Here is a 26,181-nt window from a genome sequence, read left to right on the forward strand (position 1 = left end):
CCTCAGCATTTTGGAAAGAAATTTCCCCAAAATTTGTCCCCTATAAAAGTAGATAAATCGATAAAGTAGATAAAAGTAGATAAATAAATAAGTCATATACTGCATATATACATATATACATGGGTCTTGGTCCTGGTTTTAGGCACAATTAAAAGGCCGTCGCCGGAGGAACCGTGAGGGTCGATACGGTAAAAGTAGGCCAGATAAATAGGAGGGTGCAAAACCGTTAAGACACTTAAAAACTAATAAAAGAACCTTAAAATTAACCCTGAAGCGAACGGGGAGCCAGTGCAGCGATTTTAAAACAGGCATTTCAAAAGGTATAGACCAATCACGTTGCTCCTTACAGGGTGTAATACAAACCGGAAGTCAGTCGCGATTTGTTTACGCTAGCCGTTAATTCGCTATCTTTTGGCGAAAAAAGATGAATTCAAGCAAAATTAGACGGTGACAAGTAGTGATGGTCATTATACACATATCTTAGACGGTTTTGAGCAACACGTCCAATATGTTTCTGGCCGTCTTTTCCGAAATATTACCGTCCAAAGGACGGCTGGATGGCTGGCTGCCTAAAACTATGTTCAGGAGCCTCTCCTTCTGGCTCAGTTTCTGGTTCAAACTGGTTTGGTTGAAAAACAGTGTTTCTATGAGCCATAGTACTAAATCCTCCATAAACATCAGCAAATGGTATCGGAAAGCTGCGTCTCCCTGAGAGCGTCGTGGAGTAGGCGTGGACAGACACAGCCCATTAGCACTTAAAGTTACAGACACAGAAACAGCCTGTTCTCAGTAGAGACACTCGAGGGATTTTTAGACTGGATGAAATTCAGGACCAAGGCTGGATTTGGAGAAATACATTTTGAATACAATGTTGTTGGACCTCTGACACCGATGTGGAATTGTTGAAAAACTGTGTAGAATGGGGGAGTTCTCCTCTAGGGGCCCACAGAGAGCTCCAGGGCATCAGAGAAATACTTATTTTCCTAGTATGTGTGTGTGTGTGTGTGTGTGTGTGTGTGTGTGTGTGTGTGTGTGTGTGTGTGTGTGTGTGTGTGTGTGTGTGTGTGTGTGTGTGTGTGTGTGTGTGTGAGATTCTTTTTTTATTTCATCTGCACCTGCAGAAAGTCACATGACTTCTGGAGACGGACAAGGAAGAGGTAGGACAGCCAGTGTGGCTAAAAGGAGCACTGAGGTGGGACACTTTTTAATGTCTAGCTTTAGTGTTGGTCCACTTAAGACTTAACAAGACGTTGCACTTAATTACTAAACCTCCATCAGGGTTTTGTGAGCAGTGTAATCTTGAAGATGGTGGAACGTCCTATTATTAATTGTAATAAATACATATGTGAAAGTGACATATCAAAGACGAGAGTTTTCCAAAATGGTGAAAAGGTGGCGCCTAAATTCTTATTGACTAAAGAGAATACTAATCTATAAAACTATTTAAGAGAGAATCAACTGATCAAGAGAAATTAAGACGTAGGGAGTAAAGGGAGTAGTTCACTTTGGCTCACACCCCAGCCCAGAAGGTGGCGATAATGCACCTGGAAAGCTGGAGCTACCCGCCATTAAACTGAAAGAAGTCGTCGTCTGACAGAATCTGCTCTGTTTGTGGCCCACTTTACTTTGCGGTCTGAAAATCGTCTCAAATGACACAGTCCTTTTTTAATCGATCAATTAAACTTTCAAACACAATCAAGCCTAACTATACTTCAAATTGATTCACATTTTGAATCCTGAACGTATCCCTTTAGATAGAATTATCACAACAATTCAGAGCTGAAGACAGAAGGAACATTTCTGGAGAACAGGCCTGCTTTTTACACCCCCTCAACAAGGAAGTTGAATATCAAGGCAGGATAATAGTGCAGCTTTTCAAAAGTGGGACATTGTATTTCCACCCACACAGTGACCCCCATTACGTTCTCAGAGGTTGAATTGAGTGTAATTACTTGCAATTAGAAACTTACAGACGCTTGGATGGTTTAGATTTGTGCCTTAATTCTGTCAATTTTACAGTGAGGAACAAATGTGGAGAGACAGATACTTCAGATCAATTAGACTGTCGTTAGAACATGCTGGAATCATGGAGGCTTTTCTCAGTGAAATTCAGGTCTTTTTATTGCAAGAAGTGGGTAAGATGAGCAATACATACTGAATGACTCGTGAATCCTGTGTCCTTTCCAATGTGATGCTTATTTTATTTTATTTAATATTCTTATTCTTATTATTCTTATTTGAAATAGTTTGGTTGATAGTTAGTGTCATCATACAAGTGTGTGATAGTCAAGCGTGAGGTACAAAGATTGAAATATAGAATATTTCTAACTGTTCTTGAATTGGCTCTTTTTCCAGTCTAACTTAGGATTCAACCACAGATTCAGATTTTCAACCACACAGTTAAGAATATTGTCACGTTGAAATGCAAATGAACAAAACTTAAAAACAAAAAACAAAAATTTATCAAATCTGAATTTGAGAAGAAAAACATGAGATAGCATTATTTATAATGCTCACTAATGTTGATGTCCTGACATTGCAGAACCACTGCAGTTGTGTTTTGGTCAGGACTCATTGTTAAAGACTCGATCTGATTCTTTGGGCTGCTGGATGTGAGCTTTAATTCGTCCTGCATAATCTCCAGATTTATTAAATTTTCTTTCATTTGTTTGATGAGTCCAATTCAAGACACAACACCAGCTCAGTGACATAACAACAAGAGGCTTTTCCTCCAAGTCACATTATCTTGAATGTCAAAGAGCTCAAGGATTTTGATGGAGCCGTTCAGAGCCAGCAGGAAGTCCTGTGACAATATTCATTCAGTACCACTCTGCTCTCATCAGGCTGTGTTCAGGTGCATTAGCAGACTGTGCTGCAACACCAAGACTGGCAATTTGAAAATTGCTGCCAGTGACGAAAGTGTTCTTAAGTGAAACCGAAACCAATGAGGAGCAATCATTGTGTGTGTGTGTGTGTGTGTGTGTGTGTGTGTGTGTGTGTGTGTGTGTGTGTGTGTGTGTGTGTGTGTGTGTGTGTGTGTGTGTGTGTGTGTGTGTGTGTGTGTGTGTGTGTGTGTGTGGGTGTGTGTGTGTGTGGGTGTGGTTCTTCAGTTTCTGAGACTTTTGTTTCAACAGATGGTTATTATCCATTATTTGTTTGATTCCCAAAATGCATTGCCTTCTATATCACGTCCTCTCATCCGGCCCACTGGAAAATAGGCTTGCATGAGAACCCAGATCCACGTTTTCAATGGGACCAGAGGTCCCTTGTTAGAGCCAGATCAGAGCTGAGGGCAGCGTTCACAGATGCCAAATGAAGCAGTCTTTCCCAGGAAGTCTCTGAATTGAACTCTGATCTGGATGAAACAGGAAACTGACAACATGGGCCGATAGAGCCTTTTTCCCCCTGTCGTTCTTAAAACGTTTCCCGTCACAACATTGGTGCAGGAAACGTCTGCGTCCACGCGGCACCATGAAAATGACTCAAAGCGATGTAGTACATATGCCAGGCCTAAAAGTGGTGCTGAAACTCTGCCACCGAACCGTGTGGATGAAACTGCCTTGTCGTGTGGACAGGGCCAAAGAATGTGTATTTTCACAAGCCAGTTGTATGGAGTACAACAGCATAGACAGAACTTATATTTATATTATATTTATTGCACCTCAATAGACCACAACTGGTAGACAAACTGTACTTTAAGTATTTTCTTCATCACTGATATTCCATTCAGTTCAGATTGTGTCACAAGTTTTTGTGGAGCTGGAGAATAAAATCTCCAGCTTCAGCTGCTCTGCACCATGTCCTTCACATTAGCTCCACCAGCCTGCTAACGTCATCAACAACACTAGTTTTGTAGAAGCGTGTGTTGTTCAGAGATGCTTTACTAGATTTGAGTTGCTTATGTGCGTGTACAACATTCTTGCCTTTTACCTCAATGAGGATAAAGTAGTGCCCAGACTTCTCTCTTGAAAACACCAACTTTCGGCTGCCATGTCTGAGTGTGTTTTTGTGAAAACAACATCTGCCCAACTGAACTCTGCCTCTGATTGTCCGACTAGGAATTCTTACTCTACCTTAGCCAATCATCATCATTTATGCAGTTGTGTTATAACAATGGAAATAGTAATTAGTAGTTTTCCTGTGAGGTATCTTTCATACTCTAAAGCCTGAGAAAACAGTGACTGTAACCAGACTATCCATCCTACGAAACATGTGTTGATGCATTTCAGAAGTGGAATTAGTAAAATGTGTCTAAAGTGTTATTTTTTCAGTTTATCGCTGCGGCAACACCCGGGACGTGAGGTGTGGTGTTTGGAAAGTCTCTTGAGATATTTGTGTTCAGCTTCTCATTGACTTTTCGACCCGCAGCAGCAGCTGTTACTTGTTTACATGAAGGTATTCAGATTTGACAGACCAAGGTCAAAGAGGAGAGAGGTGGTCTTTGGTGGGTTTATTTTACATCAACACAGCCCAACATCACACGCTGCATTTTGTTCTGACACAGTATCTGTCAGGAGATATTTGCATATTTGTTTTAATTCCTCGGGGCCAGAGGCAGCCGGGGTTTTTGTGCTTCTTATTGATAGCAGCAATTTTGGCACTTCAGATGCTGTCATGGTGCACTGATCAAATCTCCCCAGCCTGGGTGTCAGTCATTTAGACGTGGCTTTACTCTCCTGGCGGAGATCATTAGAGATAAAGATCGTTACACAACTGCAACACAGCAGCAACGCTGGCTCCAAAGAAATCCACAATTTCGCACACTTTCTTAGGGGAGAAAACAACTCATCTGTTCAGACATCTGTTGTTTATGCCATGTTGTCATCATGGCAGCTATTCAAGCATGTCATTGTAAAATTGAACATTAGGCTCATACGTCAATCTTGATAGCAACTGTGTGGGCTTTCTTTTCTCAGACTTTGGCCTTTGTAGTTCTTCCAGTGACTCCTTAGAACAGAAAGTAGTTACCAGCTACCCTGAAGGTTGCTAGGAATTGGGAAAATTGTATGCATTTGTAAAGGACACTATGGGAGAGAGAAAAGTGAGTTAAAAAACCCTCCAAATATTTTCGAAACTACAAATCCCAGCTTGACTTCTGGTGCAGGACATGACAATTTCAGCACTTTTGCCGGATTCATTTACAGTGTGTGTGTGTAGACATTAACATCTAAGAGTGCTTTGTTATGGGGAAGATTCAAGCACTTGATGCTCGTTGAGCAGAGCCTGCTTTTACGTCAGTCTTCAAAAGTCTCCAAGAACAAATATAGGTCTCAATTTGTCTCAAGATATTTTTGTAAAAGAGTTGTTAGAGGGCCTGTTCAGACCTGGCATTAACATGCGTTTCGATCAAAAAGATCACAAGTGGCGAAACCTAAAGCCAAGTGTGAACAGGCACCGAAGCATTTTCACTCAAACCTCTTCCTGAGGTAGTCAGGGACGCATCTGACCACAGAGGCTTTGTAGTGTTAACAGTATGCGTTACAGATGCGTCCCCAGACAGTGGCGTTGCAGGAAAATACGTCATATATAAATGTCATTGTTGCGCGCAGCGTTTTGGTTGAAGAGATTGCACCAGTCTGAGTTATTGTCTTTAAAATGTTCCGACTTCATGAAGAAACTATGTAAAGGAACATGAAGGTCCATGCCTGGAGGTCTGCAGGGACACGGAGCCTCATAGTGGCCTGGGCCGAGGGTCCGTCCAGCACAAACTGGATGACTCATATCACATCCGGGACATTTAGCAGAACTGACTTTGGGCACATTCCCACTGCAGGCAAATACAACCCAATCCTGATTTTCTTCTCACAAATGACTCCTATCTGCTCTGTTTTGTGACATTGTGAACGTTGCAATCACGATTCTTTCACACTACATCCAGGTCTCCATCATATTTGGTACCCAATCAGATGTTTGTCAACACAACCGCCATCTGAACGATCCAGTCACAAATGACCAACTTCCAGGTCATTGATGTGTGACTGACGTGACAAATCTGCGCCGGAGGAAGCAGCTCCGCCAAAATGTTAAAAGCTGTGTTGAGAACGAGTCAGATCTCAACAAGGAATCGGAATTGAGCACCAAGACCTGCAGTGTGAATCACACATTCTGCACTCAAGTGGTTAGTCTGAAGCGGCTGGTACATCAAGTGTAAACAGTCGGTGGCAGAGTTCGCCACATGTGATCAGATCACCTGGATCGCATGTTAACGCCAGGTCTGAAAGCACCCACAGTTTTTGGAAAACTCACAGCACAGAGTGACAAGGTGTGACGCTGAAAAGACTGATGAATACTTCCAGAGGTTGGCTTGTGGTAACTGTCATCAGCAATGTAAGTCAGACTCACAAAAGTGCCTGCATGCATCTTGAAGGTAGCTGGTGGCTCTCATGTCCTAAAGCATTCTGTGGAAACCCTCCTTTAATAGAAGACTCAATAGAATAGAATCGAAAGCCTCCATTGTCCCAGAAGGAAATCTGTTTTCACAATCAGTCACAACTCAGACATATTAACCAAGATGAATGTGTAGAACACACATCCCACGCACATGAGGCTTGGCAAGGTCCAATATTTCCAACTGCAATTGCTTCACTGGCTGCACACACAGCATTTTTCAGCAGTGGTACAAATTATAACGTAACACCACCATGTAACACCGAAAGAAACTAAGAGTCATCTGAGATAAACTACCAGGATGAAAAGAGCAGCAGGGAGCTTTTATTAAAGGAATGTAACCTTTACTTAACTTATTTCGTAGACTATAAGTAACAGCTAAGTACAAGTTGCTGTTTATCCATCACAAAGTGCTTCATTAAGAAGAAATAACATCAAATTTATTTATGAACATTTCATATCCCTGTCCAGATGTAAATGTTTCCAATGAATTTGAAGCTATATTTCTCATGTGAGCACAGGGTTGGTCAAGATGTGACAGCTGATGATATTGTGGACTTTTCTTCCTGTTTGACACAGAAACGGTCTATTTGTGACACAGTGGCTGCATTCAGTCCTGAACTCCAGCTTTCATTCTCACTTTGAGCTACTTTATGTGTCCAAAAGACACATTATTAAGAACATATTAAGAACATTATTAAGAACATAGTGATATGTCCTTTAAATTATGTACAATCCAGTGTATGCATTTTAAAACGGGAAACTTGCTCAGATGCACTGGCACAGTTGAAATTAAACCTTCTTCTTCTCCAAATTCTTACACACGATCACTTACAGAGGCAGAAACTCACTTCACATTGTCTGATGTTTCTACAGCAATAAAATCAAAACCAATCCAGTCATAAGAGCCTTAATGCTCCAAGACAAAATCAGCCTCTGTCCTAAAAACCAGCAGACATTCGGTCATGAGTGCAGTCAACTCTTTCAGGAAGAGAAAACTTTTTGCTTCAGACCTGACAGCGAGCTGCTATCCGATGTGCTCTTCTCCCTGTTTGACCTCCAGTGTGATTCAGAGAGAATCATCTCTACGTTCCACTGGTCTTTATCCAGCGGGGAACAGAATGTGCACTGGTAGCCAGTCACTTCGTCCATTTCTGATAAATCCAGTGACCTTCACCTTCTTTTCACAGTGTCCGTCACTCAGGCTTGTCTGAACCTCATGGAAATGGACTTTGTTGGGAAAGTGCTGAGCAATAAGTAGTACAAGAAGGAAAAAATAATTCTTTAAACTTGACAGAATTATATTTCTGATTAGACTGAGCAACCTCGTGAAACTTTTGTTTGTCAGATGTTTTGTTTTGTTTCACCTTGTATGAAAATTAAATACATAAAATCTAACTAAAATTTTAATAATTGCAGTTCCAGACCTTTGTTTTCTCCTGCACAATGGGCTGAGGTTTGAGAGTTTATATAATCCACAGTAGGTGTTGTGGGCAGAATGGCAGGAAGAAGAAGGCTGAAGGGAGACGAGAGGACAACCTGCACGCCCACACTCGGCGCTAAGTAGCGCTCCAGTATGTGCAAGCGCCGGCTCCAGAAGCACTTTACATTATTATGCAAATGCAAAGTGCAATGAGTTAATATAGATTTCAGAACAGTGTGCACCATCCTGCCCTCCTGTTTAAAGTCCTCAGCAAAACAATGGAAGGTGAACCAGTAAAAAAAACAGGGAACAATACTCCGTCTGTATGTGTGTGTGTGTGTAACACACTCGTGAAGAGTCACAGTGTTATGTTGGAGCTGTGTCTTCTCTGTGAGAAATAAATAAAGTACCAGAGAATACAATTACTTATTTTTCATGACTTCACCGTATTTATCTACTTTGGAAAAGCACTTCTCTTCGTTCTTAACCCAACATATTGATAGTGAACCTTCACTATACATACCAGGAGAAGTGGACTTACGCAGCAGAGTGCACAAGGAGCTGATATAGGTCAAGGGCCTTGGGGCCATTTCATAGTTTCCACGTGCGAGGGTCTGTGCCAAACCCTCTGAGGTCAACCGCGTGCAGCCTATTATTTGTGACCCCACGACCTGAACACACTGCCCATGCACAAGAGCAACGGACAACAACAGTGGACGCCTGTATCCCGTCTGGAAAATCACAATTTAAACTAGAACGACACTCTCGTTAGCTGTTAGCATGATAGCCGTTAGCTCACATCGATGCTAACTAAGTAGGTCAGGCAGCTACTTCACTGTGCAATACACTGAGCAGAGAGCGTCTCCATGGCAACTGACCCTGATCTCTTTGCCTGGACTTGTTGAGTGGAGTTGCGGGCTTCCAGTCTTGCTGCACAAGTTTCAAATGACTAATTGTTGCCTCTTCTTCCACAGGCTCTCCCATCCGCCTTTTATGGGACATTTCTTCGCAGTTTTGGGGGGATTTATCCGGTCATGGTTTGCCGTTAACATCCCAAAATCTAATGGATTGGTCCCTTAATGATGACAAATCATCCCTGAAAATGTCATGCAATTCAGGGAGTAGTTTTTGCAAAGAATTGTTAACATACATACATACATACATACATACATACATACATACATACATACATACACACATACATACATACATACATACATACATACATACACGCAGCCAAACACATAACCTTCTCGGCCAACTTTGTTGGTCGCCCAACTTTCGTCGGTGAAGATATAGAATGTGAAGATGTCTCAGAACTCCTGGAGTGAAATATCACAAACTTTAGGAAAAGAGTTTGCCGGTCAGCAGAAGTGAAAATATTTTTGCGGGATTCGTTACGTCAAGGTTCTGGAATGTGTACTGACGCGAATCCTGAAATGTAGTATGAATGGAACCGCATGCAAGTCCAAAGCGGTCAGGGCAATGTTGAAAGTACGGAAAAGAATTTAAGGTGGTACTGACAGACTCGAACCAGCGACAGTCCAAACACACACTTGCCTCTGCTCCTTCCTTAACTTTGACTTCATAACGAACTGAATGGTTTTTAATTAAACTCTTAGTTAAAATGTTTTTAAGTACATTTACAAAATAATTTTTTGTTAAAGGTCAATTTTTTCATGACTCTGATACAGTTTGCTTGCAAAATGCAAAAATATCAACTCTTGCACTTTAGTGTAGTTTAATTCTACAAGTTTCACTTGTATTCCTTCGAGCACTGAAATGCCCCGATTATTATAGCTGTCATTCATGATTCATGATTCATTTCAATTGTCCTGTGAACCTTCTGTGCGGCCAGTGATGCCAATAACGGTATACTTAGTAACGCGTTACATGACCACTTTTTTCAGTAACAAGAAATCTAACGCGTTACTATTTCTAGACCAGTAAGCAGATTAAAGTTACTTCTCCGAGTCACTGTGTGTTACTACTGTAGCGTCCCGCAGGACGAGATTCTTCTCTGTAAAGCCGCTTTATTATTAAACAGAACCGGGCCGCTGCTTCGTTCTCCTCCAAACTGACACACACACACACACACACACACACACACACACACACACACACACACACACACACACACACACACACACACACACACACACACACACACACACACACACACACACACACACACACACACTCACTTGATATGCCCCCTTCTTCACTCACAGCTAATCACAGGCCAGCTCGCTGTTGTTGAGACAATGGGGGGGAGTTGTCGGCAGCTCCTGAATGTAACTAAAAATGTAACTTGGAATCTAGTTACTTTCAAAAACAAGTAATCAGTAAAGTAACTAAGTTAGTTTTAAAGGGGTACCTAGTAGTCAATCAGATTACTTTTTCAAGGTAACTGTGGCAACACTGTGCACAACAAACAAGTCGTCCAGCAGAAGGACACAAAGCGGTTTTAATAGAAAAGAATAGCAATATACCAAAAGCTAAAACATGCTGCACACAGAGCGGAGTTTTTGTCTCAGACGAGACATCTGTCCCGATCCGCTCTGTTTGCGATACGGTCAGTCAACTGTTAGCTTAGCCAACAGAAAACTTTGAAAGAATTGTTCGTACTGGAACTCTCAGCAGGATGCGATCTCAACCTCCAGGACGGTGAAAAAGATCTTAATGAGTCCTTTCAACGTCTCAGTGGTTGTGTTTGATTGAAGTCCTCTGTCTTTGTTCTGTCTTTGTTCTGTCTTTTCTGTCTTTGCGAGTTATAATGACCATGAGAGTTAAGAATATTTATAAACCAGGGCTGTTTCACAGTTTGACAATGCAGTTAGGATCTGCAGGTTGAAACATGTATGAGCAAAGAAAGAGAGAAAAAATGAAGACCCTGCTAGACACTGCACACATTATATTAGTTTTGAAGTTCAGAATATGTATTATGAAGTTGTGTGCTGCCCATGAAGCTAATTGCTAATTGTATCATGTTAGATTTTTCTGTCTAACAACCACAAGAGCTAAACTTATTCCTATTTCATCATTTATGTGCAGTCTTTCTTCTGAGGGGCAGGAGTGACCTTCACAGTGAAATTCAATTTGAAGACTTTAATCTATTTTGTGAGGTTGTTGCAGCAAAACTAAATCTGTATGCACAAGCTAAATATGAATGCTAATTATATATAAAGATGAGAGTTAATTAGCTGTGTTTGTGAAAAAAGGCAGAGATTCATTCTGAGTGTTCTCACATCAGCAGCAGAGGGAGGTCAAACCGAGGAACAGTGATCAGTATTTCCAAACAGCCCCCGTTTTAATCAGAGTGAAAAGTAGAATGGAGCAATGTTTCTCAACCTTTGTTCTTCAGATGTCTGCAGACTTCCTCTATGATTTACTATTTGCCAAGATGAACTGTGAAGCCAAACACACAGAGGACACTGAAAAGAAGTAATGCTTAATTTTTCCAGGTTTGCTCTAGATTCTAAAATATGAGTCTCCTCTTGGTCTTCTTTGATATGTGCAAATCTAATTTTGACTCCTGTGCTGAAGTCAAATTTCCAAGTTGGAATAGATTGCAATCTTGTGCAATCTTGTCACCCTGAGGGGGGCGCTGCTTCACAATACTGCACAACACGGAGTCTGGGACCCACAATAGGGGTGTCATAAGACTGCACAGTATGTAAGTACTGGACAGGTTTTCATGTGTTTCCACTGATAAAAGTTGTGGGTAGTACCGAAAGGGACCCAACGGCTACAATTTTTCATAACCCGTCCGCGTCGCGGTACCTAGCATATCGGTTCTATAAGGAGGAGCTACAATGCAGTCGTCAGGAGCGCGCAATGTTTAAATATCTAATGGGCCATATAAACAATCCTGTTGTTCACAAATGCTGCTTTGTGCACACTGGTTCTTTGGTTTATTGAAATGTCGGCGGTATACTGCCCCCTGGTGTTCTGATGAGGTGCAGACGCTCCTCCTCAAAACAGGAGAGGAGGAGATTCAGCTGGACGCTGCTGTTCAGAAGGAAAAAGTTTTCCAAGCTGCCTCATATATAACAGACGCCTGAGCAGCGCCACACCAAATGTGTTCCGCTGGTCCCACGTTTACTGTCACGTAATTATGTCACATACCTGCACCATCATGTGCTCATTCACAACCCCGCCTACATTTTAACTGTACTCGCTGCGGTGGAACCACGCAACAGATTTGGCTCCGGGTACACTTTACCCTGCTGTACTGCGCACTGGTTGTCTGGTTCGAGGTTGTTAAAGTTAAATTTGCAAATGTCAAAGAAAGCATAATGAGGCATTTTCTACAACATGAACCAAATCTGGAGAACTGCCCCAATGCTTGTATCTGAAAGGCTGCTGCTGGTTCATGTCAGTGGGAGAATGTTTGCCACCCTCCACTGTTAGGGAATATCACAGAGACAGTCTGCAGATTTTCTTAGGCCTGAAAAGACGAAAATCTATCTGTATGTATCAGTCTCAGTTTCAGCTTTTATTTTAACACTTCTTCATTGGAGACCACATTCTGAGAAAAAAAAGAAAGAAAACAACTTGGTTTCTATGAGGCTTTGCAAAATAAAAAATTAAAAAACACACTGCGCACCTCGGCTTTTTCCTTTAATAAGTTTATCTTTGTATTTTCTCTTTTACTTTCATGGATGATTTTTGAACTGCGTTTAGAAAAAAAATCATGACGTGATGCATGTTGAGTTGGGGTTGATGTAGAACTCAAACACGTTAGACCAGAGTAGTTCCGCTAACCTGCATGTAGAGAGGAAAGCTGTGTTTCAGCTGCAGATAGTTTCTGAAGGTACATCCACACGACGATAAAGCAATCTTTGTTCTCCCTGGCCGTCTCCCAAAACATTTCCGTCCACACCTCACTATGAACACGGCTCAACACGAGGCTTCAGGGCATGTAGTACACATGCCAGGCCTTTAGGGGTGCTGTGACTCACCAAACACAACAAAAATGCAGAAGAAGACAGACCACATAGAAATTTAGAAGTACACTTCTGCATATAAACCATAGACATAATAAAGAGTAGACGCCTCATCGATTGCTGCCGCCTACGAGAGCAGTGCATTTACAGGGCGGCCATCTTGGATTGGTGGCAATCGCTCCTGCAGTGCATTACATCTATAGAGGAATGATGTGCTTACACTGTTAAAGTTGTCATAAATCACGCAATTCTCAAGCAATTTTCACAGAGTTTGTTTACAAAAAGAGTCAGACATGATCCAGAAAACGTTCAGATGTGATCAGGGCTTATTGCTTAGGGCTATGGCTATACATTGCATTTGACAAAATGTATTGACTGCACCCATTTCACAGGAATTACAAAACATTGTCAATCAATTTCACATGAATGACAGCCCAGTAAAACTAAGTGTATACTGCACATCAATGCACACTAAACAAAGTGTGTACTGCTCATTAACACACATTAAACAAAGTGTGTACTGTACATCAACACACACTAAACAAAGTGTGTACTGCACATTAACACACATGAAACAAAGTAGCTACATGTACGACGTTTTTTAAAAAATCAAACAGTTTATAAATCGGTTTAAAATTCGACTTAGAGATTGAGGAGTACCTCTTTCCATCGTCGATGTTCATTAACGACTGCCGCCACCACCACCGGTCCAAGATGGCGGCGCTGTTGACGTGTCCCTCCCCAGTCGATGAGGCGTCTAGTCTTTATTATGTCTATGGCATAAACCACTAATATAACTCTAGTTTTATAGGTCTATGGCCCCGCTCCGCCTGCTTCTAACTTCTGCAGCTCGACCGGAACTTGTAGTCCATGATTGTTGTGGTTGTTAGGTGACGTTGCGGACCGCGGTGGGGGGAGGGGGGGGGGGGGGGGGGGGGGGGGGGGGCGATTACGTCATCTTTTTTCCACGGATGATCATCTTTGCCGACAAGCTGGGATTTTAGAATTTACCCACTCTGGGACCCGTGTTAAAAAAAAAAAACGTCTCCGTGCTCCTACAACACGCCTCATGTGGATGATAGGCCAAACACAGCTCCTTTACGTTAACTGGTTTCCTGGTGTGGACGGCCCCTGAGTGTGTTGAGTGTCAGTGTCAGTGAATGAAGAAGAGTCAATGATTGTTGAGGTACAGCCCACTGGCGCTGGACTGTCATAGGGTGATGGTAAAAAGCTCATTTTGTTTGCTCTCAGCGGCCTGGACATTGTCGTGTGCAGACCTGCTGAATCTTTCCAGAGCTGTGGCTTTTTCAGGTGAAGGCAGAGCTGGAAATCTGGAGTACAGTCTTCCCACACTGTTCAGTGAGAATCTTTAGTTAAAAAGTTCTGATGCTCACCAAACACATTGGTAGACGCCACTAAAGCTGGACCGACCAAGAAGTGGGCTCACAACACAAATGTAAAAATGAGTTCCAATGACAAGTTAGATTAAAAATAGCCTCCCAGAATCAATTCTCTGGGTGATAAATGATCTCAAATCAAAGCTCAGGCTTCACTTCCAGTAAGTTTTCTGTGGTCAATTAGCTTTTACTTTAATGCAAACAAATGTAAGAAGTTATTTTTATTGGCAGCTGTTGTCTTTCTTAGTCCAGGAAACGCCTGTCAGCTTTCAAAAGCCCACATTCTCGCTGTGCGGCGTCACATCCCTCTGTAACTCATTTAGACAGGCAGTCAGTTTATGTTAGGGGAGACGCCAGTTTCATCATTAATTGGCAGCAGTTTTCACCTTCAGAAAACGCATCTACAAAAGGTACAAAGCTCGCCGCAGCATCAAAGTAATGAGACTCAGATTATTCTGAGCGGCGATCGTTACATCAGTGCAGGCAAGAGAACAGTGCGATACTTAATATAGAATCTGCATTAACGAGAAAGTGATGAGACGGAAACATAAACACAGTGACAGAGATGTGCGACAGAAGAGACATGTGGCATGTTTGATATCATGCTTTGAAAATGTGCAGAACATTCCAGATGGAAGGCCAAAAACTGAAAACCGTCTGCTTCGTTTTGTTTACCGCAAAACAGGACGGCAAATACGTCCTTTACTGCTCTGCTGTAGACAAATCCACAACACATCCCACATGATCTATAGGCTATGTGGACATACAGTGCATGTGCATTATAATATATTCTATGGTTCATCTTGGTCATGATTTATAACAGCTGGGAACTGAAAGGTTTGTCCGTGACTCATGCAACAGCAGGAAAAGTAAATGTTCCTGTTGTTTCATCCAAGTTTGCTTTCTGTGTAGAATATGGATGTGTTTTTTTCCAGGGACTTTCGCTTCCACCCACAATCCTAACACATGCTTGTTAGACTACAGCAACAGCAGGAGGTTGTAATTTTTATATATTCATTTATGTAACAGTTCATATACATGCAACACAGATGCTGTGGTACAAGTACATCAACCTGGAAGGAAGTCCCACTCAAGGACAACTTACTCTCCAAAAAACAGATTGTGGTGAAATCTCTGGTCTTGGCTCTAAATCCATCGTTGAGAGACCTGTTCAAGGACGGCTGATGTCATGGTCTTTGACCAAAGACAACCTGCAAGCAAACTGAGACACTGTCAGATATTTGTGGTGATGGTAGCTGCTGCTGTTTAATTGAAAAATGAAAGATCATAACAGTAAACGTTAACGCAAAATGCCATTAGATGCTAACAAAATACTGACCTCAAGCTTTCGTTGCAAAATTATCATCCCAAGTTGGCCTCTCTTTCTGAGCTATTTTCTCTTCCTTCACCTTTTTCTTTGTTATTTCTCTCCAAACACATATACAGTCTGCTGCGATGGTGAGGCTCCATTCATGTGGAATCACATCAATGTACATTGTTGTAAGCTGTGATTCAGCTTGTGTTTTCATCATGCTATCTGCACACAGCAAACTTCATGTCGTGGCCTAAAGTTTATTAGATTTGTGTTGTACAGCATGGCGAGATGTGAACTTATAAGATTGTTGAAATCACACAGTCTTTAGGAGCCTGAAGAGGATAAAAAGTGGACGATCATACAAGCAGAGACTCTTCCCTCTTGGGCTGCTTGCAGATTTCCGTCACGACTAATGATAATACTGAAAAGTTTGGTTCATCTCCAGAAGCCAAACAGAAGTACAGACATAATGTGTACAGATGGATGACTCTGACGTAGAGCTTAAATGGGCCTGGACTGGTGCTTTTTATTGCTTGATGGTCTAAGTCTTGCGATGATTCATCATTTGACCTGCTGTCTGAGGTATTTCATAGCCAAGAGCAAAGAAAGAGAAGGTTTTTTAAATCATGTATTCAAACATGAAATTAGCAAACGTAGACAAATGTGCTTAATCCTTTCAAACATAGATTAGAACATTTTAGAGCTGTATTTAAGGCAAAAATAAATTTGACTTTAATTCATGAAATGAGCAAAAAGCAGAAAAACATGAATAAACCTGTTTATTTCATCTGGTGCTGCAACAATTTGATGAACTTATGGGACTGATGCTGATTCATGCACTGTTTTTTAATCTCCATCCTCCAGTAATCCTCTCTAGATGTGAGAAGGGTCAGAACACCGGATCACAGTGACTCTATAACACACCCAGCATCTATTCATCAGTCTTCTACACCAGCAGTCTGCAACTTTCTTGTCCAAAAGAGTTGTTTTCAGGATTATCCAGCCAAAGAAATGTGTCTGGAGCCACACAAAATGTTAATTATCTGATGTTATTTTTGCTCTTTTTATTTGCATGGACCCCCCCCCCCCCCCCCCCCCCCCCTCAGTTTTAATCATTTTAGCTTGGGGTAGTTTACTTATTCCTTTTCCTCATTTTAGCTAATCCACCTGTTCTGGCTGTTTAACCTCACTTAGTTGTTTTCAGCCTGGATATGAGACCACTTTTTAAGATCAGCGTGGAATGCAAATGAAATCAAAATGTAAACAAAATGTTAATTGACGAATATTATTCAGAAAACCGCTACAGAGGGGCTGACGCTCCACACGGGACTCCAGAGCTGCAGGTTGCAGACCTCTGTTCTCTACGACGTTATCCAATACAAGGTGACCAGTGGAGCCTCCGCTGGATATGGATGAACACCGGGTCCACTCTGGACAAGGAGCCAGGCCATCACAGGACAATTACCCTTTTTAAGACTGTGGGAATAAAGTGGAGTGCTTAGAGAAAAGTTGAACTCCAAGAGCTCGTAGACTCTGGCTGACTTTAGTTAGTCATGTGGGTTTGAGCAGAATCACATGATGTAGAACTATCGGTAACATTCTGTCACAAAAGCTTTGTCACTGCAACCTAGAGTCCTCAAAATTACGTTTTTAATGTGAAGGTATGTCTTCTGCAATTGGGTTCAGTTCTACTCCTCTCTTCCAGATGGTTCTTTTCTCTGCGTTGTGATTGGGATCATTTCCACTTCACACGCACACAAACTCAGTATTACTCTGAGTCTTTGTTGTAAAGGTGTCAACCACTTTTCAACCGTACAAGCATTTCAAGAGATGATGCTACTTTTAAGTGAAAGAAGAACGGAATATATTTATTCCTGAGCCAAACTGTGAAATTACTTGTACTCCCACGCCTAAGTTCAAGCTTTTTGTGGATTTCCTTCAAACACGAGTGGATATATGACAGGTTCAAAGGTTTTTGAAGGACAGCAGAGTACACTGACTTTCAGAACCTTTGTTTAGTGCATTTCAAGTTAAAACAGCATTTTCTTCTCTGAGAAGTTGCCAACAACAAGGTTGAGTGATGTATGTTATTTCACAAACTACCACAAGAGGAAGTTTTTTCACTGAATTATCCAGTAGCTTCTATAGCAGGCCGGGACATTGGAATCACTCAGGCCTGTTTTGATGTGAAGGCTGAGGTCTTAAACCAGTCTGATCTCTTCAGCGTTCCTGTCTCCTATAGGCTCCCTCCACATGTGTCAGTGGCAATATTGACTGTTGGCTACAGTGTGTATGCGGCCTTGTTATCTGTTCTGTGGATGTGGATGATGCCGAGGTCAGGACGACCTCTCGGTTACCCTGCAAGGTCACTGTTTAATGAAAGTGTGTCCTGTCTGACGTAAAAGGTTGCGGCCTGTGCGCTGTCTACCCCCCCCAGTTGCCACAGGAGAAAATGGGGTTGCTGGAGGTTAATCAAGTGCAATTTATTTCTCTCTGTGCTGCCTCAGATTTCCTTCCTCACTGTAGGAAGAGTGTGTGCTGAAAGAGCTGTACATTCATCCATTACATATCCAGCCAGGTTCACGAGCAGTTGCACAGTTAGGAGGGAAATGTTGCCTCCGAGCAACACAACAGAGCCACAGTAATTCTATTAAAATGTGTTTGGTGTTAGTATAAAAGGAAAATTATTCTCTAGATAGACTAGTAGGCTTTGCCATGCTGTAATTGTTTGCTTTCTAAAATGTATTGGCATGAACACATGAAAGAGGATTAGTAGAATTTTAAACTCCAGGGGGCGTTGTTACAACATATTCTCCAAAAAGAGGCGACGACTTCAGATGAAAGTGCAATGCAAATGTTACTTTGCTGCTTTGCTTAAAAATAGTGAAGAAACTGTAACGTGAAACCCTCAGTTTCACACGAGAACTAGGAAGAGCCGCACGCTAATGATTTCAGTTAATGGTTCCGAGAGCCATAACCAGACAGATAAACAGCTGCGAGTTGGCCACCCCTGCACTATTGTGTTTGTGTAAGAACATAGTGCCTGGTTTCATCTCCTCCGTACAGCTTCTGTCAAAAATAGAGCTAATATTCATTGACCACTGAATGAACCACAAACGTTGTCCAGAACGACCACAGATCACTCTGAGATCTGTGTAGCCAAGAATAATGAATATCAGGGCTTGACTGAACATTTTCTAAAGGAGGCAGTGGTGGCCTAAAGGTCAGAGGAGCAGACTTGAGAATCCTACAGTTGACAGGTCACCACTGTGGCTCCCTGAGCATTACCCTTGACCCTGACCCTGACGAAAAAAGGAATTTCACCAAGGGGATTAATAAAGTGTGATTCGTTTAGTTCATGTAACTGTTCATTGTGAACTTCACCTCAAGCTAGTTTTCCTTACACTGGCTGACACGTTTCCTCCCTCAGAAATGTGTTTGTAATCGCCATGTTTTATTGTTCTTTGGCACATTCAGTGTGTCCAGTACCAAAGGTAGCGCAGGATCTCTCAGTTTGATGGCAGCTCCTCCGTGTTTGACAGCAGGTTGTCTGAACTTTACTTTGTGGGCTTTGATTAGCAGCCGTCAAACAAAAAGGCCCCTGATACATAAACAGCTCTGCTGCGGTTTAATTTGTCCATTGAAGATGATAATTAATCCTCCTTGGACTTGCTGTTTCCTGTGTGAGGTTTAAACCTCCACACCCTCTCTCAGTGACCTTCGTTTTGTCTTTGTGTCCAGAAGTCATCTGAACACTTCAAATCAAAGTGTGGAAACATGGATTTCTGGATTTTAGGTTGATTAACTTCAAGTCTTTGGGGGTTTTGTTCATTATTCCACCATAAACACATCGTTTCATACACAATTGTCAAGGAAAAGAAAGGACATTCTGCCATCCTACCGAGTGCTGTTGTTGCTCCCATGTGGTCTCTTTTCCAGTTCGCCACAATCCTTCCTTTATGTTCTGCATGGCACCTGCACTGTCTGCACTGCAATACTATTACTGTGTTGTTTGCTGCACCACCACCTGTACAACTCTCAGTGTTGCCAATGTTACCTTGAAAAAGTAATTTGATTAATCATTACTAGTTACCCCTTTAAAAGTAAGTAACTTAGTTACTTTACTGATTACTTGTTTTTGAAAGTAACTAAGTTAGATTACAAGTTGTCAAGCTGTGAAACAGCCTTGGTTTATAAATATTCTTAACTCTCATGGTCATTATAACCTGCAAAGACAGAACAAAGACAGAACAAAGACAGAGGACTTCAATCAAACACAACCACTGAGACGTTAAAAGGACTCATTAAGATCTTTTCCACCGTCCTGGAGGTTAAGATCGCATCCTGCTTAGAGTTCCAGTACGAACAATTCTTTCAAAGTTTTCTGTTGGCTAAGCTAACAGTTGACTGACCGTCAGTCAGCTGTTAGCTTAGCCACCAGCGGCCGTCAGCTGTTAACTTGTCAGCTTACTTATGGCGCCATATGAGAGTAACGCGTTACCGGCATCACTGACAACTGCGCCAGTAAAAAAAAAAAAAAAAAACAGACGCTCTTGATAATAGTCATTCCTCCTTATTATGAACAGCTTTTACAGCAAATTGTCCAGTGGAGATTTTAATTCCGCCGACACTTCGGTCAATCAGGCGTGACAATGTGTCAGCCTAAGCTCTGCTTCCACAGAAGCTCATTTTCTCCCCTGAGGATTGTCTGGTGACCTCCATTCTGACCTTTTTTATATCACAGTGCATACATGAAGCCCTCCTCCCTGCGGGCCAGCGTCTTTTCCGTTGTGGCGTGTGGTTAAATGTCAAGGAGCATGAATAAAAAGCATCTCTACATGCACAACACAAGTAGGTTGTAAAGTAAAATACAAGGTCATTCATATGAATCATGCGCTTTGGTATAATGTACGGCTGTTTCCACCTAGTGTAGATTTACCATTATAGACCACTCTTTAAGATTTCATTGCTACTTTTTAGCTTACACTTTTATTAGCAGCCAACAAGGAAAAATAGTTACAATTCTAAACAATGTATGTAAAAAGCCCAAAGGTTGGTGGTTCCCTAACAATTCCAGTGATACAGTTATATAATGTCTTTATAAATACATTTTGCTGTCTGACAAGTAAAAGAAAAAACCTGTTTGTCTGGGAAAGAATATCTTTAAAAGCAGTTTAAGATAGAATTCCATCATAATTAACAACTTGTATAACCTAAAATAATCAACAGTTTGGGAAAAAGATGTAATTACATTACATAACATTTCAGTGTCTTGTATATATCATCCAAATAGTGATTCTAGTTTGTACCACAAGGTGGTGTTCTGAGTGACTTTCGGCCTGTCTTCAGATAAGCAAGAACTCAACAGCGACTGCAGCCAAACATTGAAAAGTGTCACATCTTCTATTGAAATACATGCTTAGCCACTAATTTGATGTACTGAGATCGAGTTTTCTGTACAAGTTGCAAATGATTGAAATATTCTAATGAGAGAGAATATTAAAAGTGACAGTCACTTTTTCACATATTCACTTCAATTTCATTGAACTATTACTAGTAAAATAGCATTATTATGGTTTGGCTCGAGGAAGAACACAAATAATGTTCAGAAAAAGTCAAGTATGAACAGATGAAAAATGACTTCTGGTCATCAATGAAAAAAGCTGGAGTATCTGTAAATATTAGTATAACTCAGCTCAGCCTCCGTTCTCACGGTGCCCATTCCTCCTCTGTTTGGCTTCATCCAGCAGCAGATGAAGACACATACAGGACATTAGTATTCATGGACGTGTTCATCACTGTCAGGGTGAGCAGAGCATGTGTGGCCACACTGGCAGCTCCGTAACCGAGAGGAGAAGCTGTGCTAAAGAGCTTTAACACAGCTCAACGGGGAGGCACACGCACACGCACGCACGCACGCACGCACGCACGCACGCACGCACGCACACACACACGCACACACACACACACACACACACACACAAATGTTTGGACATCAGCACAGCAGCTAGTTGAAGCCCCGCCAGGGATCCGAATGCACCTGACATCATTGCTTTCACAAGCATTTCTCTTCGCTGGTCTATAAAATCGACTCCACTTCTCACTTTTGTTCCATCTATTATCGAAAGCATCAGATAACATGGCATACGCATGAGGAACAGGTACGCCCATCTCAGAAATAAGTCGAGATAGCGTCTCTGAGCTGTTTTGTATTCACGTCCATCAGCTTCTGATGCTGAAGAGTCTTCTTCCCCTCGTCTTCAGGATGTTTGATTTACAGTCTGTTTTGAATGTTAATGACCTTTTGGTTCGGTGTCAATTTAGTCTTCTGGGATTTTCTGCAGGTTAATTTGCCAGAAGTGATTAGAACTCTTATCATACCAAAAGATCTTTTTCCATCTGGTTCAACTTGCAGACTGACAATCTCATCTAATCTTCAGGGTCTCTTTGATGTGATATTCGGTTCCAGAAACAAACGTTCACTCAGCAAGCAAAGCAACCAGCATCAGTAACTTGATCTTCTCGGCTGATACGCGGTCCTACGTACACCTGAACAGTTGTCTTTGGCTTGAACCAGTAATTGATGCTCTTGGGGACTAGGCACTGCTTAGGTGGGTGTCGGGGTCACGGAAGGTTTGGGACTTTGTCAGAAAGTGAAAGTCATATTTTCTAACCTAAAAAAAATCATCATAAGACATTTCTTGAATCGAAAGCAGATCTGGGAGACTTTCCCATTGTCACAAACTCTGGAAGAACCCAAATGTAGACTCACTGACCAAAGAGAGGTGCAAACATGTCTTTGAAAAAACTCAAACAAATCAAGACAAGGTATCAGAACTGGAACAACCCCAATAAAAGGCCTGGGGAAAAATATGGCCAATAGAAGACAGTAGAAAAACAGTGGATGAGTAGACACTGAGCTATAAAGACACGTAGACACAACGTCTTGACACTAACAACTTCAAATTGTCACCCCATGTTTTTCAGATTCTCAACAGTTCGATACTTGTGAAACAGCAGTTATTTTCTGAGAGTGACGAATCTTTTGTTTTCCATGAATTTTAACTTTTTAATAATTGATTTGTTGATTGAAACATTTTTCAAGACAGCAAAGTCCCTTTAACTGAAGCCTCGTATGCAGGTCAAAGTGCTGTAATTGCATGCCTGCGTAAGTTTTGCATGAAATTTGAGCTTTTCAGTTGAATTTGTTCATCTTGCTTGAAAGTTCAACACCTCAACCGATTGTCAGTTTTTGGTTCGACTTTGAGCCTTTCCTGGTCGGTTGAGCTCAATTCTTCACTCCCTAAACCTTCAGAGAAAAATCTTCTCTACCGCTTGTCTATGTTTATGGGGGACTATGTGCCAAAATTAAGTAAAATAAAAAAAATTTATATACAAACAAACAAACAAACAAACATATAATTATTAAAGTTTGACAGATAAAATAAATAAATAAAGCAATGCAACGACAGACCATAGTAAAATAATTATATACGTTGTTTTTTTTTTTTACATAAAATGAATTGCCATTTTAGTCAATTAATGAGACATTTGTGTATTTCATTCCCATTTTAGTTAATAAATTACATATATAAGTAATTATTTAATGGTGTATTTATAATTATTTAGTTTTGGTACTTTTAGTCCTCCATATATATTGTGTTTAAGATTCTTTCTGTTCGGACTCATGGTGGATTGATGTTTAATTGAGGTGAAGCGTGTTGGGATCTCCGTGGCGAAACCATAGCGAGAAACACACTGGTGATCGGGTCTGGAGTGAAGACCCAAAGGACCACAACCCAAAGTCTCCAGGTAAAAGGAACACAAGCCTGGGAGGTGTGGTTCAGTCTGTTGTAGGCCACGGGTCAGTTATCAATAAGAAAATATACCATCAACATGTGTTGGCAGCCTGTCTGTAACATTATTCTGAAAGGTTAATGCTTCTTCCTTTTTTTTCCCTGCTAGGGAAATGCCTTTAATGAACACAATGCCTTTAAGATTATTTAAAACTACATCGTCCAGCAGTTTTAAACGGTCCCTGCAGATGATATTGGGCTTCTTTTAGGCGACTTTTTGCAGGACTGATATCCCCTACAACCCGAGACGAGCAGAAAATCATTCAGGGGTCTTTTGAAACCTTTTGCAACACTTATAATTTAATAAATAGATGTGGATAAATAGATGAAATGAAATAGCAGGGGGAATTCAAAAGTGATTTTCTTCAAATTTGCTATATCTAACAAATACATTTTTGTAAAGCTGTTGAATAACAAGAGGAACCATTGCTTTATTTATGAAGAAAAATGTGTTCCTTTTGTGTGTACATATATACTTTATTTGCTCCACACTGTACTTCAACCTCCATGTTTGTGTTGATTTGACACAGGACACGTTTTTGCTGATACTGGAGTCAGAAGATGTCGCGACGAATGTTTTCTCTTCTTCGGTTGCTTATTTTCTCTTTGTCTGTTGTCATTGAACCGTAATTCATCCCTCATGTTTGCATTGTCTGAAGGATGCTGCATTTTCTGCTTCAGAAGTCGCTTCTGTTTATGCTTCACAACACAGACCGAGACACCAATGCTGTGCTGTCGGAGCCGTCAGTGGTTTCTCCGGATTGTGCAAAGGAGGTTTTGACCCCCGTGCTGCTCCTCAGGGCTTGTTTGTTTTGTGCGCTCTGACAGAGAGTCACAGCAATCACACACCGTGCTGTAACTTCAATGAGAAGGGATGTGGCTGATGGAGAAGTGGCCTAACTTCTTGCTCTGCGTTTTATCAGGCGGGGAGATTTCACAGTTGAGAAATTCTGCTTTAATTGTCAAGCAAACATAGCGGCACAGAGAGCACAGAGCGCCAGGTCTATATTATATTTATCTTCTGAAGTGAAATACTTTGACCAAGACCACATATTCCAGAAGTAGCTGTTTGCAGTACAGTTTATTTAAAGTTTATTGAAAAGTTTATTTAAAGTTTATTTAAGTTTATCGAAATTAGTCAAGTTAAGTCCAATAGTAATTCTACCTGTAAATCATCTCCTGATTAAAACCAATGATGGACATTATGAGTACAGCTGCACAAAGGAAGTGAACATGGTTATTTAATGACGGGCTGAACCTCCTTGAGCAGTAACTTCACCAAGTTCCTTCCGTTCCTGCTGATGAGTGCTGCTTTAAAGTCAGGAGGAGTTTTGAACCATTGTTTTCTGTCTACTCTCGGGGTGCATTCCAATCAGCACTGACTTCATTTCAGGGAGACCACTTTGTTGCTTGTGGCTCCCCATTGGCCACTGGCCGGCTTTCTTTCTTCTTTTCTTCCTCTCTGGACAGTGTTGATAATGGACAATAGCGCCCCCAAACCAGCAGATGTTATGATTGCCTGACGTTGTCTCGGCGGTTGGTCCAGTCCAGTAGTGTCAAACCAAACCACTCAAACAGAGTTCCCAGACTAGCCTGGTATGAAAGCACTCTTAAGTGGTCGGCTTCCACAGCTTCTACGTTGGATTCAGGTCCAGGTTCTGACTAGGTCACTAAAATAAGTAGATTTTCTTTTTCTGAAGGCGTTCTCTTACAGGTTTAATTTCTTGAAAGGTCCACTGAGCTTCAGTCATTGAACAGACACCATGAGATCATTCTCACTGATATACAGGAATTAATTTACCTTTCATGGTGGCAAATGTTGACGTCTCAGAAGGAGCAGATCAGCCTTGAATACTGATGTGATGATGCTCAATGTATTGTTGTTCAGTGTGTAATTCAAGCTGCGGTGCTCCTGTTTACACCACAGTCAGCGCTGAGTGTTCTCTCCCAAGAATTAAAATGTCATTTCTTCAGGGCATCAGATATTTCCTCAGTATTGTTGTTGAGTGTCAAGATGCAGACGCCAGATGTGTTGTAATGTTTGAATCACCAATATTATTGATTTAAATGCAATTCATTCCATTGGAATCATGTGTTCCTGACGGTAATGAACATTGAGATGTTGTATAAGTGGGTCCTTTTGTTAATGTGTGAAGTACTCAATCACAAGTACACAAAATCTCCAAGGTGCTCATTCATTTTGAAATGTCCAATTCCTTTGTCGCTATTGTCTGGCAGGCAATCTGTTTCCTGTTCTAGTGTTGTTCAACCAGGTTTTATATAGTCTCTGCTTTTGCTTGTATATCTTGGCTCTAATTTTGAAAGAACCAATGCATAGATTACGATAATCCAGTATTTTTAAGAGTTCAGATAGACTTCAACACCATGCCTTATATGATGGCAAATTTGAAAGTTAAAGTTTTGGAGAAGCACAAAGACGTCTGGCTGTCAATAAAGTCAGTGGACAGACTGCTACTGAGACCTGGAAGCTTTGTGTGGCCACAAGCGATATAAAATGTGTGACTTCAGCTCTTAACTTTTAGAACTATAGGGAAGCCTGACTGCATGTATTTCAGAGAGCAGTTGTTTGGGAAACCCAGGGACACTCTGGATGCTGTGACACTGACTGCACATGCCGTTTGTGTTTGCAGTTGCAGAAGCACGACCGTGACGATGAGGACCATCCGTCCACGTGGAGATCAGAGGAGCAAATGGCAGCTGAAGCTTCAGCCCTGAGGAAACAGCTCCTTCAGCCCGGAGTTTAAGGGCACAAATGGTGAACATGGAGACAATAAACAATGGCAGGTATTACTGTAGGTTAGGGTTCACCACATGTAGGTCTTGATCTTCCACT

At 41.4% G+C, this 26,181-nt stretch overlaps 1 protein-coding gene across 10 annotated transcripts in view; it reads left to right on the forward strand.

The window, feature by feature from the left end:
• The window catches only part of fhit (fragile histidine triad diadenosine triphosphatase), a 422,950-nt gene that overhangs the window by 394,963 nt on the left and 1,806 nt on the right, over positions 1 to 26,181 (forward strand). For 4 of the 10 annotated variants that reach the window (XM_080460842.1, XM_080460850.1, XM_080460844.1 and 1 more), the window contains one exon: positions 25,979 to 26,132. In XM_080460842.1, coding sequence (XP_080316968.1) covers positions 25,979 to 26,092 — 114 coding nt within the window. In that variant the 3' untranslated portion in view covers positions 26,093 to 26,132. The remainder of the gene's footprint in view (positions 1 to 25,978; positions 26,133 to 26,181) is intronic. The other 6 variants (XM_080460849.1, XM_080460851.1, XM_080460843.1 and 3 more) reach the window with 2 other exon arrangements.

The sequence above is a fragment of the Lipophrys pholis genome (assembly GCF_963383615.2).
Source record: "Lipophrys pholis genome assembly, chromosome: 4".
Classification (NCBI taxonomy): Eukaryota; Metazoa; Chordata; class Actinopteri; order Blenniiformes; family Blenniidae; genus Lipophrys; species Lipophrys pholis.